This window comes from Saccopteryx leptura, chromosome 4, assembly GCF_036850995.1.
Source record: "Saccopteryx leptura isolate mSacLep1 chromosome 4, mSacLep1_pri_phased_curated, whole genome shotgun sequence".
NCBI classification, from domain to species: Eukaryota; Metazoa; Chordata; class Mammalia; order Chiroptera; family Emballonuridae; genus Saccopteryx; species Saccopteryx leptura.
In genome coordinates, this window is record NC_089506.1 from 72,009,722 (window position 1) to 72,027,565 (window position 17,844).

Below are 17,844 nucleotides of genomic sequence, written 5' to 3' on the forward strand. Positions count from 1 at the left end.
TAACTAAAACCAAAGGAAATGAATGAAGAGATCATTCATTATATGACATCCAATTGTGTGTGTCTGAAATCCAGACCGATCAATTCAGGTGTGCTATGGATTCATATCTATATATGAATATATGATATATATATGTGCATATTTTATGTATATTTGTCATTTAATTCTATAATTGTATTGTGACTAAAAATTATGTTGCATTAAAAGCATTAGTTTAAGAAAATATTTTAAAAGCACACCATTTTAAATCTTTACTATTTATTAATATATACAAAGTCTCAAGAAAAAAAAACATGGAAGTGACCCAGACCTGTTTCAACTAAGGAGAAGTTTGGTTCAATGTGAAAATTGCTTTATAGGTAAATACAAATTTAAAAAGTAATCAAGTTTTCAACAATCTACCTGGTTGGGGAAGTTTATAACTGCCAGTAGTGCATTCCAGGGAAAATGTATGTCATCTAAATAGATTGTTAATAAACCTATGATTTCATGACTCAATTGAGTTGTAAATATATGATGGGTGTCTGGGGCAACATATGAAATGTCGAGGGAGAATGAGCTGATTGCACAGGAGTAAGAAAAAATAAAAAGGTTCTGTGGGGGGAAAAAACTAAAATTTTAGATTTAGAAAAAAATAGAAGAGTTAAGCTTTGATGTTTGGCTAGAGTAGAGGTCAGCACACATATCTTTTCTGTTACAGTCTACATAGTAAACATCTAAAGCTTTGCAAACCTCTTCCGTCTTTCTACTATTTCGCTCTGCCTAAGCAGTAGGGCGTGGCTATATTACCATTAAACTTTGGCCTGAGGGCAGAACACCCTGGTTTCTCTTGAACATATACAAAAAAAATACATTTCATTCTGAAAATGTAACTTCGGTTAAGTACATACATTTTTGTTGCTTCTGGTGATCTAAATGTGGACATGTGTCTGGTAAGAAAAAAAAAGAAGACAAAGGTTTGAGTAGCAATAAAGAATTAATATTTGCATTTATTTTAAATTGTCCATAAATTTAGAATTATGATTATTAAAGGTTAGACATTATCTGAGAGAAAGAAAAGGAAAAGCACCAGTATTTGAATAAATTTGGTAACATGATTTTATGATCTTCTTATGTCTTGATCTAGGTTGCAAAAAAAATTTTTCTTTCAGAAAATTCAGTATGTTTCCAGTAATTTTGTTTAGCAAGAATGAAAAACCAGTGTGCGGGAGTCCCGGGTTCTAATCCTGGCCAGGGCACACAGGAGAAGCGCCCATCTGCTTCTCCACCCCTCCCCCTCTCCTTCCTCTCTGTCTCTCTCTTCCCCTCCCGCAGCCGAGGCTCCATTGGAGCAAAGATGGCCCAGGCGCTGGGGATGGCTCTGTGGCCTCTGCCTCAGGCACTAGAATGGCTCTGGTTGCAACAGAGCGACGCCCCAGATGGGCAGAGCATCGCACCCTGGTGGGCGTGCCGGGTGAATCCCGGTCAGGTGCATGCGGGAGTCTGTCTGACTGCCTCCCCGTTTCCAACTTCAGAAAAATACCAAAAAAAAAAAAAAAAAAAAAAGAATGAAAACTGACATTTACATGCATTTCACATCTTTCCATCAGGATAACTGAAACAGAAACATGAATGTGGTAGGAATGATGGCCTGAAGCAACAAGCTCTTTTGATTTTTAAGCCAGGCAACAAGATTGTATTTTCTCTCACTATGTACAGGAGTAAAGGTTTTTACTCCAGATTTCTTCGTGTTAAAAAATAGAGAAGATAAGAATTTACAGAAAGATATTAAGTAGTGTTGAAGAATTGTAAGTAAATAAGTAATGCTTAAAAAATATTGACTTGAATGCTTCTTTCCCCAAGTTAGTAAATACTGGTACCGATTGGTTAGTTGGTTATCCGAGGTATTGGCCTTATATGTTTTAGCAGCATCGTGTCTGTCTGAGATCCTTTATAAAGAAACAAGACAAAAATCTGGATGAACATTACATTATTAAAATCCTTTTAGGCTCCTTTTATGCTAGAATAACTTCATAATATAACATTTCTCTAGTAAAAAATAAATGTTTTTCAGATGTTACATTTTAGAAAATTTTACAATATAAAAGCTACTTGTGGCAAATCTATTTAGAAGCTATTTGATAGAGTTTGGAATTTTTAAAAGTTTATGCTTTTCAATTAGCCTTTCTGGCTCATGGAACATTTAACTCATTAACTATTTTATAGTCATTATTTTTTAATAATACATATAGCCAATGATAGTACTTCTTATGTTGGTAGAATACATCAAGGGAGGACTTAATTATTTTTTAAATGTTTTGTGGTAAGAGAATGCCATATGTTTGCCAAACTCATTTTATTTTCCTCTGAGCACACAGAAAGACTATTTTCTCAATCTTCTTTGCAATTAAGTTGGGACCATGTGATTGAAGGTGTGTTTGCCTGTCCCTTGGGTAAGGAAAGACAAATTAGAAATTCTGTAGTTGCCCTGGCCAGTTGGCTCAGTGGTAGAGTATCAGCCTGGTGTGTGGATGTCCCAGGTTTGATTTCTGGTCAGGGCACACAGGAGAAGTGATCATCTGCTTCTCCACCCCTCCACCTCCCCTTCTCTCTCTCTCTCTCTCTCTCTCTCTCTCTCTCTCTCTCTCCCTTTCTGTTTCTCTTTTCTTCCTATAGCCAAGGCTTGATTGGTTCAAGCACATTGGCCCTGGGCGCTGAGGATGGCTCCCTGGCCTCCCTTCTTAGGTACTAAAAAATAGCTCGATTGCCATGCAACAGAGCAACAGCCCCAGATGGGCAGAGCATCTCTGGGTAAGGGGCTTGCCTGGTGGATCCCGGTCGGGATGCATGTGGGAGTCCATCTCTCTGCCTCCCCTCCTCTCACTTAAAAAAAAAAATAAGGAAAGAAAGAAAAGAAATCCTGTAGTCTCCATGCCTATGGTTGGATCTCATCATTGTAACCCCTGTTTCATCCCTTTTTCCCTCACACCAGGTTCTGCCTAGGATGCGGGGCCATCTTCTGGAGCATTTCTGCAGGCTTGCACAAAGCTAGGATTAGCAAAATTAGGCTCAGGAAGACAAAGCAAAACTCTTTTGTTGATCCAACACTATGGGTCTACTATAACTTTCTTTAAACTTTCACTTTACCATCAACTGTTTAAATCTTAAATGTTCCTTGGAAATTCTGCTCAGACTTTAAAGCTATTTGTGAGACCTTATTCATATAAAATAAAAATAACTTTGGGAAATTCCTACTCTGGAAAACTGAAAGCAACAATCAGTTTAAAACAGACAGAACCTTAATACCAAACATTCTCAAGGTTTAAATAAAGATGAGTTTTGTGGATAAAATTAAATAAATTTTATCAAATTTTATACTGTAAATCAGGGGTAGTCAACCTTTTTATACCTACCGCCCACTTTTGTATCTCTGTTAGAAGTAAAATTTTCTAACCGCCCACTGGTTCCACAGTAATGGTGATTTATAAAGTAGGGAAGTAAATTTACTTTATAAAATTTATAAAGCAGAGTTACAGCAAATTAAAGCATATAATAATAATAATTACTTACCAAGTACTTTATGTCAAATTTTCGCTAAGTTTGGCAGAATAAATCTTTATAAAACAACTTACTATAGTTAAATTTATCTTTTTATTTATACTTTGGTTGCTCCGCTACCGCCCACCATGAAAGCTGGAACGCCCACTAGTGGGCGGTAGGGACCAGGTTGACTACCAGTGGTGTAAATTTATGTAGGCAATACAGCATGTAATAACAAAAATAGCTACCAATTACTCTTTATTTCTCATTTTATACATTTTTCTTTACTCTTCAGAACATTCCTACAATATAGATGTAATTATTTTCATTATATAGGTGAAGAAACGGAGTCTCAGAGAAGGTGGGTGACTTCTTCTTGGCCATGCAACTAGGAAGTAGTCTATCTCCAAACTCTTTCTAGTAGGGTCCCATGTCACCATACACCTGATTCTGTAGTGTGATTGTTTTAACACTCATATCTTCCCTTCAGTTATTATTCTTCACTTCCACTATGTCTTCCAGTCTATGAATAATTATGGAGAGAACTCTACACCATCATTCCAATTTATATGTTAAGGTCTTATCACAGAGATTAACTTTGTGCTTCTCTTGGAAATTAAATTTTTGCCAACTTGTGATATTAAATAAGTTGTTTAATAGGAATAAGTCTGGGAGACAGGAAATACCCAATGTTATCAGGGATGTTATTTTTTGAAAAGCAGGGCCTGGGGTAGGGAGTGGTGAATCACACACTTCCACACCAAACACTAGAGGTCGCCCTAACCTAGGTCTTTCAAATAAGTCATTAAACCACTGCCTGGATTTGGGCCACATAAAAGGCTACATACACTGTTATTTATTTATGTTTTGTTTTTTGTTTTTTTTTTTTAGAAAAGCTCATATTTTACCTACATATGCATATTTTAAAGTAACTCTTCTAATATAAACTCAGTACTTTTCGCATCTTCATTTAAAATAAATGCATAATTATTGAGATGCACATACACACACACCAGATATATTTGATCATCTTCCTCCTAAAATTAATTCACATCTTGCATTTGGAGTTCCTTGTATTATGTGTCCAACTCCAACTAACAGGATTTTTTTTATACTGACCCCTGCGTCCTCTCCCATACATCTGTTTCTATACTCTGAGAGACATAGATTACTATTGGGAGACAGGACTGCCTAGGAAATGAATTGACCAGTATATTTCATTCAAACATGCCACTGAAATTCTGCATAAATAAGGTAGAAAGTGTCTAGCTTCATTTTCTAATGTATTAAATGAAGGTTTGGGGCTATGTAGGCGGCTCTTAATTTTGGCTGCATATTAGAATCACTTTATAAGCTTTTAAAAAATGGCTGGGTCCCATCTCAGACTAATTAAATCAGAACTTGGGGGATAATATGTAGTGAGAACAAGTTATCAGTAAAGTGTGAAAGCTTTCTCAATAATTCTAATTTGCAGCTGAGGTTGATGGTAACTCAACTAGTTTGCCTATGTGGTCTGGTCTAGTTCATTGCTAGTGTTCTGAGTCTCTATCCTGACTGGCCTAATATAAACTTTCAGACACATAGCCTACAAAGGCTTAGGTCTCCTGCATATTTACCTTTCTTGAGGCGTCAAGAAGATCAAAGAGACTGTCCCACTTTCAAATTTATTCCTAGAAATACCATTTTCTTTTCATTCAACACTGCAAAAGGACAGCCTACAAGGCCAAGGTGAATGGACAGAGGTATTTTGACTCCTCTCTTCACTCAGTTCTGTGGAGATGAGGTCTCATACATATACTTCTACAAAGTCATCTTTGTCAAGCTTATTAATTACAAGAGAGAGAGGTCAACTCCTTAGGGACACCAGGGTTGATTGTTCTTCCTTAGGTAGGTTAACTTTGAAAACTTATAAGTAAAGTATATACATTTGCTATATTAATTAACACTGGCATAGTCTGAATATAGAACAATTTAGATACCATAAGTTTCAGGATATCTGCTTAAAATGCAGCACGTAGCATTTTTGTCTACAATAACAGCACATCTTAATCTACAGGGAGTGACCTCAGCTATCAATGACCTTGTGTGTCTATTGTGTCTAGACTTCAAAGATGTTAATTTTGCTCTTTACTTATGCTTACTATGTATCTCTACCAAATATAAAATTTAAATGTGATTTGTAGCATTTACACTTCAACTTTAATAGACATTTCTAATATTCTCAATAAAAATGAACTCTTATCTTCTGTATAAGAGTAAACTAGCAACAGGCACAATGTAATGGACTCATTCTATAAGCCATATGGTGACATCAGGGCTGAAAGAGTAATTTTGGTGTTTATTATTATTATTATTATTATTATTCAGTGAGAGGAGGGGAGGCAGAGAGACAGACTCCCATATGCACCCCAGTTGGGATCCACCCAGAAAGCCCACTAGGGGGTGATACTCTTCCTATCTGGGGCATTGCACCATTGCTCAGCAACAAAGCTCTTCTTAGCGCCTGAGGCAGAGGCCATGGAGCCATCCTCAGCGCCCAGAACCAACTTGCTCCAATCGAGCCATGGCTTCAGGAGGGGGAGAGAGAGGGAGAGAGGGAGAGAAGCAAGAAGGGGAGGGGTGGAGAAGCAGACAGATGCTTCTCCTGTGTGCCCTGACCAGCTAAATCAAACCCAGGACTTCCATGTACTGGGCCAATGCTGTACTACTGAGTCAACTGGCCAGGGCTTAATTTTGCTTTCTAAAGTAAAGAACTAATATCTTTATCCTAGAGTGGATCAACACTGTTGTTATTAAAATTTACAGCTTCTCCATAAAGTAGTCATACAGAAACTACTGTTTCTCCACTATCTGATGAAAAGACAAAAAGTTGGAGCAAGAACTGACAACGTATATCCACAAAAATGACTATATTCTCCATTTTATATTGAACAGATTCCACACAATGCCCACCCTACCTGTACTCAAACCAGTTTCCTCAGTTTTTTTCCCCTATTATACAGCTATTAGCAGGCTTTTAGAAAAATAAGGTTATCAAGTCAAGATTTTGAGTTTTGAAGAAGATAATTCAATTCTTTTTCTTTTATGATTTTAATTTGTATTTACATAGATTCAAGTGTCCCACTGAATATAACTCCCCCCACCCTTGGCCTCCCATGCCCCCTTCCCTCAATAATTCAATTCTTATAGCTCTGCTGTACCTCATATAAAATATCATGTTCAAAGCTTACCTGGGTAGACATTTAACTACCTCATGCTTTATAAGAAATGGGATTTAATATAGGTTATGCATTCTGTTTACATAGTTCAAAACGCCTTACCTGTCCAAAGTGTCATCGGATCTGTACCGACTTATTGTGGCTTTTCGCTCATTCTTCTGATTTTCTGTCCTACAGCAAAGATATTAGAAGCAAATAAAAGAAATTACCAAAAAATAGTTTATAAAACCTATCATGCATTTGGTAAGATTTTGGTCTATTCAGTAGGAGATGTATATGTTATACAGAAAAGACAGCTCTGGCCGCGTGGCTCAGTGGTAGAGCATTGGCCCAGTGTGAGGATGTGCCGGGTTCAATTCCCAGTCAGGGCACACAGGAGAATACCCATCTGCTTCTCCACCCATCTCCCTCTCCTTTCTCTTTCTCTCTTTCTTCCCTTTCTGCAGCCAAGGCTCCACTGGAGCAAAGTTGGCCTGGTTGTTGAGGATGGCTCCAAGGCCCCCGCCCAGGCATTAGAATGGCTCCAGTTGCAACGAAGCAACGACCCAGATGGGCAGAACATCACCCCCTAATGGGCATCCCAAGTGGATCTCGGTGGGGCACATGCAGGAGTCTTTTTCTCTGCCTTCCCACTTCTCACTTCAAGAAAATACAAAAGAAAAGGAAGAAAGGAAGGGAAGGATGGAGGAAGGAAGGAAGGAAGGAAGGAAGGAAGGAAGGAAGGAAGGAAGGAAGGAAGGAAGGAAGGAAAAGAGCCCTGGCCTGGCCAGTTGGCTCAGCAGTAGAGCGTTGGCCTGGCATGTGGAAGTCCCGGGTTTGATTCCTGGTCAGGGCATATAGGAGAAGCACCCATCCGCTTCTCCACCCTTCCCCCTCTCCTTTCTCTCTGTCTCTCTCTTCCCCTCCCACAGCCAAGGCTCCATTGGAGCAAAGTTGGCCCAGGCACTGAGGAAGGCTCCATGGCCTCTGCCTTAGGCACTAGAATGGCTCCAGCTGCAACAGAGCAATGCTCCAGATGGGTAGAGCATCATCCTGTGGTGTGCATGCTGGTGGGGGGGATCCCAATTGGGTGCATGCAGGAGTCTGTCTGACTGCCTCCCCACTTCTAACTTCGGAAAAATACAAAGAGAGAGAGAGAGAGAGAAAGAGAGAGAGAAAAGAAAAAGTATCTAAATATTCCAAGGATTTGAGTTGGAAAGAAAAGTTTATGGTAATTCCTCATGCTAGTAAAGGAATTCTTCTCTAAATTCACTTATTTCTAACTAGGATACAACATACTCCAACTGAGGAACAATACAACCTGAAAAGTGGTTAATAATTAATATGTACTCTTGTCAGTGCTGACTTTTACATAAGAGAAGCTCAGTCTCTTATAATCAGCCATATTTTGTTTGCAGAGTTTTAACAGCATCAAAAGGCAGCACAATAGACTAAATACAAATTGCTTTACTTAAAGTTCAGCACCGTGGACAGGGTTGAAAGACAAGAAAGCACCAGCAGCAGGGAGGGCGGGAGAGGAAAGAAACAAAGAGAAGGAATCCGGAAAAATTGGAAAGAAATAAAAAGAAGAAAATAGTAGAAGAGAAAACAGATGGATGTTGGAAGGAGAAGAGAAGGGAAAAGAGATAGGGAGAAGTAGAAAGAGGAGAGACAGGAGGGAGGGAGAGTAGAGGAAGAAGAATACAGATTTAAAAAGGGAGAGGGAAGAAGACAAGAAAATGAGGGAAGAGAGAAGAGAAAGCTCAGTAGTAGAAATTATGATCACTAAAGCAGTGGAAATATCTTGACCAGATCGATCAATCAGCAAAGAATTATAAAGCCAGTTCAATGCTTTATATAACCCTGTGTTACGGGGAAAACAAGCTCATTGGAGAATTATACCAATTTTTACTGTGTTTGCATATCAAAGCATCATTTGAAGCTTATAGATCAAAGGTATTAAATTAGTAAAAAGTCCCAAAACAGTATGTTTAAGATTTAATTTTTAACTTGCTGTTGTATACCATATTTCTTCACGTATAAGACACATACTTTTTGAAAAATTTGGGATCTAAAAACTGGGTGCGTCTTATACAGTGGTTGTAGATTTTTTTTTACTTGCATTTCCCACTTTTTTGCATTTGTTTTTGCACTCATTGTTGAAGACAGTGATTCATCATCAGACACAGATGAGGACAAGATAATGGATGAGAGTTTTGACAGTAATAAGGAGTTGTATGAATTTTATGATGAATAAAACTTGAGTTCAATAACTTTATGTAATACATTTTTTTTCAAATTTCAGGCCCCAAAATTAAGGTGTGTCTTATACACGGGGAAGTACAATATTTGGAGATCAAACAGCATACAATGTACAGCACTGATGACTAAATGGAACCTGAGAAAGAAATAACTGTGGACCCAACAGACACAGAGTTAGAGGGACAAATTAGATACCTTCCTACACCCAAAGGAAGAAAGTGGTCAATGTCGTCAAGGAGGTTCAAGTCAAGTACAAAGTTTTAAATTGAGAAAGCTTATTCCCAAAAGCAGGAGTGAGAGAAGGCTTTATGGTTGAGGTGGAGTTTGAGCTGGACCTTGGAGGGTACATAAACGTGAACACACAGAAACAAGGTAGAAAGAAGAGTGTCAGAGGCAAGAAAGAAGTAAAGGAAAATGCTTAACACAATTCCCCAAGTTTTTAAGGGAACTCAGTGAAATCATCTGTGGTTCATCATCATGTGTTATGCATGAATGCAAACACATGCTGCGGGGCCATCCGACCCCTCTGTAAAACAGCCCCTTCTCCGACACTATCCCTTTGCATCTCTTTCGCTGCCTTTAATCTTCCTGGAACTTACTACAACAGAACATACTATATTGTGTTTATTTCTTTTCAGTCTCTCCCTCCTCTGCCTTCAACTGGGACTACAAGCTCTATGACAGCAGGGATTGTGTTCTATTTCCAGACTGTACAATATTACAGTAGGCATCTGTGCAGATATCATGTGTGCTTATGTGACATGTTTTAATAATCTGGCGGAGAAGAACACAGTAAAATTTCCTGGTTTGTGATAAGATGAAGCTTGTTAATTAGAGTGATGAGAATGTATTATTTTCTTTTCCCCTCGTTTTCAGTCTCGGCTCCCAGGAGCTCTTTGGGAGGGCGTCTTTCTTCGCCCTATGGCCACCAGCCACCCTTTCCCACTGAGAAGTCTTTCCTCCTCCTTCCTCAGCAGCGGCACCAACACCAACGCCCACTTCCTTTGTTCCGGCAGAGTACTCTCCCCCTTCCTTCCGTTCCTAAAGCACTCGCACACACTTCTACAAGCGCACTTTCCATGGTAAATTTTATTTGGTATTTTAGTTAATGGAGCCATCTGTTTTTTTTTTTGTTTTGTTTTTTTTTTATGAACATGACAGCTCCTTAAGGTCAAGGGTGTGTCATATGTACCTTTGCATACCCAGCATCTGGCATAAAGTAAGTGCTCCGAAGTGGTACTAAGTAAACCTCCAAGTGGATAAAAGGGCAAGAAAGTGTCAAGTGGGCATCCATTTGAGCAAGCACAGGAAAGAATAATCTACACTATCCTTTTAGAGAATGTAGGTCAAAGGGAAGATATTTTGGGTTTCAAGATTTTTGTTACTGAAGATAAAAGCTCAGTGTGCTGCTTTAGCCAAACACTCTCCACCAATATGAAGGTTTCGGGAAACCAGTATAGTTTAACATATAAAATAAGGACCGAAAGCATTAAGCTCCTGTTATCCTAAAACATGCTGAGATTATTAAGCTTAGTTTTCCTGGTCACAATTCAAAACAAGTATGTTCATTCCTTAATGGTCCACAGAAAGGACAATAATGGTGGAAGCAATTTCCATTGGTGGCTGGACTCAAATGGTCATGCTTCCTTTGTTTGGTGATATGCGAGTCAACTAAAAACAAAACTGTAATCTTTAAAATCATGAAGACCAAGGAGAAGGCACAGATGGAATCTGTCAAGTCACAGAAACAGTCATTCAATCAGATGAACTAAGGCTGGGAACCAGAAAACCAGATACTTTGTGTCAAGGGCTGTAAGCTTGGTACCCTTACAACAGGTCAAAATTATGACCAGGTTTAAAAGAGCTTAGAAAAATTCACAAATAAAAGTTTCCAAAAATAGTTGTACTCAAGATGTCAAATTAACTTTTTAAAGACAATACCATGAAAGACAATTATACTCCTTTACTAAGTACCTCTGGGAGACACACAGGCTACTGGACCAGTTATAACTTGCATCTGATTAATAACTGGGTACTTCTGATGGGGATGGTTCTATGTTTGTGAGTGCAAATGTGTTTTAGTATTTTTTTTTTCTGAAGCTGGAAATGGGGAGAGACAGTCAGACAGACTCCTGCATGCGCCCGACCGGGATCCACCCGGCATGCCCACCAGGGGCAACGCTCTGCCCACCAGGGGGCAATGCTCTGTCCCTCCGGGGAAGTCGCTCTGTTGCGACCAAAGCCACTCTAGCGTCTGGGGCAGAGGCCAAGGAGCCATCCCCAGCGCCCGGGCCATCTTTGCTCCAATGGAGCCTCGGCTGCGGGAGGGGAAGAGAGAGACAGAGAGGAAGGAGAGGGGGAGGGGTGGAGAAGCAGATGGGCGCTTCTCCTATGTGCCCTGGCCGGGAATCGAACCCGGGACCTCTGCACGCCAGGCCGACGCTCTACCACTGAGCCAACCGGCCAGGGCTGTTTTAGTATTATTTATGCATTTGATCAGTCTTATTTTATTTAAATCATAATGATTACTAGTTTTGACTGAATTTTCCTACTAATTTGTCTTTGTCAGTCTATTTGCCACTGAGTATCATTTACTGGTTTTCTACAAACTAGAAGTTTCTAAAAAGAAGTATACTATCCCAGAATGCAAGTAAACTCTGGAGCTATTCTATCTATATTTTAGGGCTCCTTTCCCTATGGTTCAGAGCTGCTCATGTCTCTGTGGAAGCCCTTACCCTCTAACATCAGGGGAAGAGAACTGGTATTCTACTCTTCAAGCTATAGTTATAGAGGATGGAACTGGAGAAGCACAAAGTCCGCCCTGTGGAAAACCCTGATGATATCACAGTGTCCTTCACGTGCCCAGAATATCAGGAAAAGCCTGAGGGTAGCCACAAATATTCACCCTGCCTTGAACAAGTCTTCTCAGAAACTACCACCTTTGTGTTTCTGCTAGTGACGTCACTTGTCTGAAAACACTCACCTATCCAAAGCATCATGGGAGTTATGTCGGTTGAGCACCACCCTGCCATAATTTTCATCTCTGCAGAGAAAGAACAAAATTAAGTCACATGAAACATTACCACAATATTTAGTAAGCACTACATAAGGGAGACATAAAACAGCTCACCATTTTTGGCAAGGTTAATTCATTTTCCTTCGGGCATAAAAACACAACTGCGTATTTATTTTAACCAGTCACCACTTGAAAGACCATGGTGGAAAGAAACAAGCTTGTCAGGGCAAATGATTATTACTCTAATTCACCCCCACAAGATTTCCATGTGATTCAACAATGGAATAAGTGTTTGTTATTTTGTTTTGATTTTCCATCAGAGTGTGGGAACATGTAGCCATCTACTTTGTATATATTAGAAATTATAAATACTTCCTGCAGGAAGGCGAAAGCTTTCTATAAAAATGTTCTAAATTTAATTAAGCCTATATGTCTGTACGTCTTCATGTTATGAACTTCATAGTTTTCCTTGACAAGTGTAGGAAAATAATTACTAATATTTGTGGCAAAGGAGGTTGATTATTCACAGATTTAGCTCATTCTTGAACCATGAAAATGTTCAGTTTGCTCTGTTTTGGCCTTTAAAATAACCCTATGGATTAGGCAGGAAAGACACTGTCATGTCCAATTCACAGATAAGGAACTTGATCAGGTATTTTATGACTTTCCTAAGATCAAAAGGTTAGCAAGTGACAGTGGCAGGTCTAGGATCCAGATTATTTTATTCCAAACCTCTGCTTTTCCTACTGGTCCACCTTGAAAAAGACTTTCCGACAGAAAATTCCAAAACCATGTCCTTCTTACTTTGTACAGCAGACCTGAAACTACAGGCAATTTTAGGAACTGTCAAAACACGTATTAGAGCCTCTGGTCTTGAGCCAAGGCAGAGAGTGAGTACCTGAACCATTTTTCATGTCAATCCAATCAAACTTGAAATACCACATTGCTCCTGGTTCTGCTCCACTAATGTTACTCAACACTCTGAAACCATTTATAATAAAGCTTATGTATTAAAAAAAAAACCTAGAGACAATTAAAAAGAAAGAATAGTGAAACAGCTCCAGCAAATACACATCTTCAAAAATCCCAAGGGAACTTTTCTATCCTTGGTATCCTTCCCTAAACTTACGAGAGAGTAGCAGACACCCAACGTGTTTTTACCTGAAGAAAAAGTATAACACACAGCTCTGAGCTGGGCCAGTGGGCATAAGGGACACATCAGAACCAAATCCTCCTCACTGAGCAGCTGTCAGACCACCCAAGCTGGCTCCCCTGGGTCTTTTTAAGGAGACATGCCTGGCATAAAACCATCATTCCTGCCAACTGTAATTTGTCCTAAGCATCTCTGTCTTTACCCATCTGTGAAAATATTTGCAACCCAAAATGTATGCTCTACATTTGACATCTCTTTACCACTGTGAAGAAACAGAAATGCCATGTTAGGCTCTGACAGAAGTAATAAAGGTTGCTTCATAGAAGGAAATAGTTGTTGTCTAAGAATGTTAACTAAGAGTTAGTATGAGTCTCCAAATGCCCTAAAATAATATTTAATAACAGAAATTAATAGACATTTCTATTTAACAGTTACAAGTACACTCCTCAAATAACCACCCATAGACAGTCTGATAATAAATTTGGAATCCTGTAATGCACAGTTTCTGAACTTCAGCACTATTGACATTATGAATTGTTTTTTGACAGAGAAAGAGGCAGAGAAGCAGAGAGGAAGGGAGAGAGAAAGAGGATGCAGAGAGAGATGACAAGCATCAATTCATAGTTGTGACACTTTAGTTATTGTTAGAGGTTATTGATTGCTTCTCCCACATGCCTTGATTAGGGGGCTCAAGCTGGGCCAGTGACCCCTTGTTCAAGCAAGTGACTTTGGGCTTCAAGCCAGTGAACTTGGAATCATGTTGATAATCCTGTACTCAAGCTAGCAACCTTGGGGTTTTGAGCCTGGGAGCTCAGTGTCCCAGGTCAGTGTTCTATTCACTGTGCCACCACTGGTCAGGCAGACATCATGAATTTTTAAATTTCTTGTTCTGGGAAGTGTCCTGTGAATTGTAGGATGTTTAGCAGCATTGCTGGCCTCGACCCTCTAGATGTCAGCAGTACTCCCCTCTTTTGACAACTAGAACTGTCTCTGGTAACCTTGCCAAACATCCCCTGGGGGTAAAATTGCCCTAACTGGATTGAAAACCATTGGTATAATGGAAAGATAATAGTCACATTAAAAATGTCAACTCTAGCCTGACCAGGCAGTGGCACAGTAGATAGAGTGTTGGACTGGGATGCAGAGGACCCAGGTTCGAGACCCTGAGGTCGCCAGCTTGAGTGTAGGCTCATCTGGTTTAAGCAAAAGCTCACCAGCTTGGACCCAAGGTCGCTGGCTTGTGCAAGGGGTAACTTGGTCTGCTGAAGGCCTGTGGTCAAGGCACATATGAGAAAGCAATCAATGAACAACTAAGGTCTCACAACAAAAAACTGATGATTGATGCTTCTTATCTCTCTCCGTTCCTGTCTGTCTGTCCCTGTAAAAAAAAAAAAATCTCAACTATACTGCTTAATAGCACATTGAGTCTCTGAGCCTCAGACTTCTATCTGTGTAATGAAGATTGTATATAATACCTGCCTTGTGTGATTGTTGTGAGATTTAGTAATGTTTTATATTTAAATTACCTAGTATCAAGCCTGACACATAAGAGAAAATAAAAAAATGTGTGCATATGTGTATACATAATTTATAATAAATACATATCTGGGCTAGACGTAAATTTACATCGGTGAGAAGGTAATATACCTGTGGTCATAACATTACAATCATAGTTAAAACAATGCTCAAAGCAAACAAACTTTCTTAATAGTAAGTCTTTTCTCTTACATAGTAATACTGTATTTACCACCACCTAGACATATGTATATGATTAGTTGGGACTAAAATAAATTAAAAATTTATTGATTTTACTTGTACATAAAGAAATTTTATTTTAAATTGTTTTAAAAATTATTTTAATTATTACTCCACTTGTAAATGTGCAATCATATTATTTTGTGTTTGTTTCAACTGACATGATCAGCATGCACCAGAAATCTCCCTGCCACAAGCATCTATTTAGTTATAACAATAAAACCATCCTTTCTCTCACTAATGACTCACATTCTCTTAGGTATGTAGATATTAGAAATGGTAGTGATGTTCTTGAAAATCAGCTGTTACCAATTTAAACTTAATAAATCTTACCAAAAATTAGGCTATGAAACAAAGTGTTATAGAATGAAAATATTCACTTTTTAGATGGCCATCAGCTTCCCAAACAGAGAATGGCTCTCTCTCTCTCTCTTTCTCTCTCTCTCTCTCTCTCTCTGCTCATCCATGCATTCCCCACCCCCTTACCTTTCTTCTTCAGGACGGTTCTTTATCCAGCTGTTATCCTGTAAGAAAGTCCTTCTTTTGTTCACATCAAGAAAGCCCTGTTGTCTCTGTGTGGCCCCCTGAGCAGAGCTCTTCATAGCTATCAACAGAAAAATGAGAAAATCAGAGATGTAAATACATGGAGTGGAGTGTTGGTTTGTTAACTTGGAAATCTTGAAAGGCACATCTGATTGGCCAACCTCACTCTTCTAGGCTGGCAAGTCCAGTATTGTTTCAAATTAGGATGCACCAGCAAGAAAAAACAAATCCCACACCCCGTCATCAAAGATAACATATCGCTGCTCAGGTGCCAGCAGAAACTGCCCATGCAGCTCATGAGGCCTGTTTGACACCCGGGAATGTAGAACCACGGGCCCGGGATAAAGCAGGGCAGGGTTAGTAGGGGCCATTGTACTCAAAAAAGAAACGTGCCTTGTACACACAGGACTCCTTTAAGAGTACTTAGTAAATAATAGTCAATAAGGTCTAGTGCTTGTGATGATAAATAACTTAATATTTTGATCTCATGGGAACCAGAAACAGAAAGTCACACACAAAACAGGACATGTTTACTGAGTTTATTTTTTAAAGTCTTTGAATCGCAATTATATAAGCAAAAGGTGTTGCATTCTTACTTTTTTTTTCTCCAGCCTAACTTTAGCAATGCTAATTAAATTAGACTGTTGGCATCTAAGCATTAAATATCTATACAAAATAATTAGGACCTATGAATTGTTTTTCCCAGATTTTTATGTTTTCTGAGTAAGGGAAATATCATCAACGTTACCTTTTCCTGTGGGAGACATTTTTCTTAAGGTAAAATCGGACATGCTGCCTTCTGGTACAGACCTAAAAGAAAAACGGGGGGAGGAAAACACAATGACTAAGAATCTCTGAGTGACCATTCCATGAATGAGACACATTTTTCAATGGCATTGACCAAACCAGAGGATCTAAAGTGACCCCTAAGACCTCAGAGTTCATCTATTCCACTGTTTACTTTTACTTTTTTTCCTTTTTATTAAATTAACTGGGGGGACACTGGTTAACAAAATTTTGCAGGTTTCAGGTGCACGTGTTCTGTACACTATACTGTGTGTTCCCCACCCCAAGTCAACCCTCCCTCCATCACCATCTGTCCCCTCTACCCGCCCCCATCTCCCCCCACCACCCTGGCCCTCTGGCAATCATCACACTGTGTTCCGTGTCTGTAAGTTTTTGTCTTTTTTGTTCTTTTTAGCTCAATTCCTCTACCCCACAACCAGCACCTCCACCCCGATAGCTGTCAGCCTACTCTCTTCCAGTCTGTCTCTATTTTGTTAGTTTGTTTTATTCATTAGATTCCACATATGAGTGAAATCATATGGTACTTGTCTTTCCCACTGTGTTTATGTTATAGATGAAGAAACTGAAGCCCAGAGTGTTTAGTGTCCCCCAAGCTATAGAACAAGCAATTGGCTGAATTAGGCCATCTGTTAATCTATTTATCCAGTCAGTAAATGTGCACTGAATGCCTATGATATGCCAGGCACTGAGCCAGGAGCCTGGGACAAAAAGATAAGTATCTGGTCAGGCCAATAAAAAGAGACATAGAACTGAGAGCACATTATGCAGAGTGCTCCTGGGCTCCTCTGGGGAGAAACCCAGAGGAACTGATGTGTGATGCGAGGGGAAGCGGCAAGAGGCATGGAAATCACAACCTGGGAAACACTGATGATTTCAGGTCGCCACTGCAGGGAAAGCCCAGTGCTTCTTAGCTACGACCAAGCACCACTTCTGAGCTGTTAGGGGGTTAAAGCAACCCACAGTCTCTGTTTGCCTGGAGCTGAATGGGTTTCCAGGGCTGTATTATAACTTGCTGAATCTTAGGCAATTTTACTTTTGTAGGCCTGTTCCTCTTTTTCTTTTTTACATTTTTTTTCTATAATATACATTTTTAAATTTCAAATGATAACACATTAGGACATATAAGATTTGTAGAAATTTCCTTTACATACGTACACATACACACACACACTTAAAAATTATAAAGATGAATAGTAATCCAGGCTGGCTTCACTACTATATTTTATTATTATTATTATATTTATTTTTTCTTTTGCTGGTAAAAGGAATTAAAATTAGAACCCTTTTAAAGGCCTCTTAAGTTATCATGGGCCCTAGGCCCTGTTTTTTCTGTCAAATGGGTTGGTCGGCTCTGTGTTTTCCCGAATGTGAGATTTTCCGTTTTAAAACTGGAACGTTCTTGGGCAACAAGAGATGTCGCGTCACCCTAGGTGGGGTGTTAGGGTTTCTGCAGAGTCCCTCCAATCAGACAGGGTGTGAGGTGTTGGAGGAACACTGGAATCTCCTGTCAGAAGCAAGTTCTAGGCCCAGCTTCTCACATCCAAGTTCTGCCGCTGAACCACTTAACTCTCCTGTAATATGAGGCTAACAAA

At 39.4% G+C, this 17,844-nt stretch overlaps 1 protein-coding gene across 11 annotated transcripts in view; it reads right to left on the bottom strand.

Annotated features, from left to right (window-relative positions):
* Nucleotides 1-17,844, bottom strand: part of SCEL (sciellin) — a 119,107-nt gene that overhangs the window by 80,162 nt on the left and 21,101 nt on the right. For 10 of the 11 annotated variants that reach the window (XM_066380721.1, XM_066380725.1, XM_066380730.1 and 7 more), the window contains exons 2-7: nt 16,194-16,255; nt 15,389-15,506; nt 11,962-12,021; nt 6,840-6,908; nt 1,860-1,928; nt 891-929 (exon numbers count right to left, since the gene is read on the bottom strand). In XM_066380721.1, the coding sequence (XP_066236818.1) occupies nt 891-929; nt 1,860-1,928; nt 6,840-6,908; nt 11,962-12,021; nt 15,389-15,506; nt 16,194-16,236 (398 nt within the window). In that variant the 5' untranslated portion in view covers nt 16,237-16,255. The remainder of the gene's footprint in view (nt 1-890; nt 930-1,859; nt 1,929-6,839; nt 6,909-11,961; nt 12,022-15,388; nt 15,507-16,193; nt 16,256-17,844) is intronic. The other variant, XM_066380726.1, reaches the window with a different exon arrangement.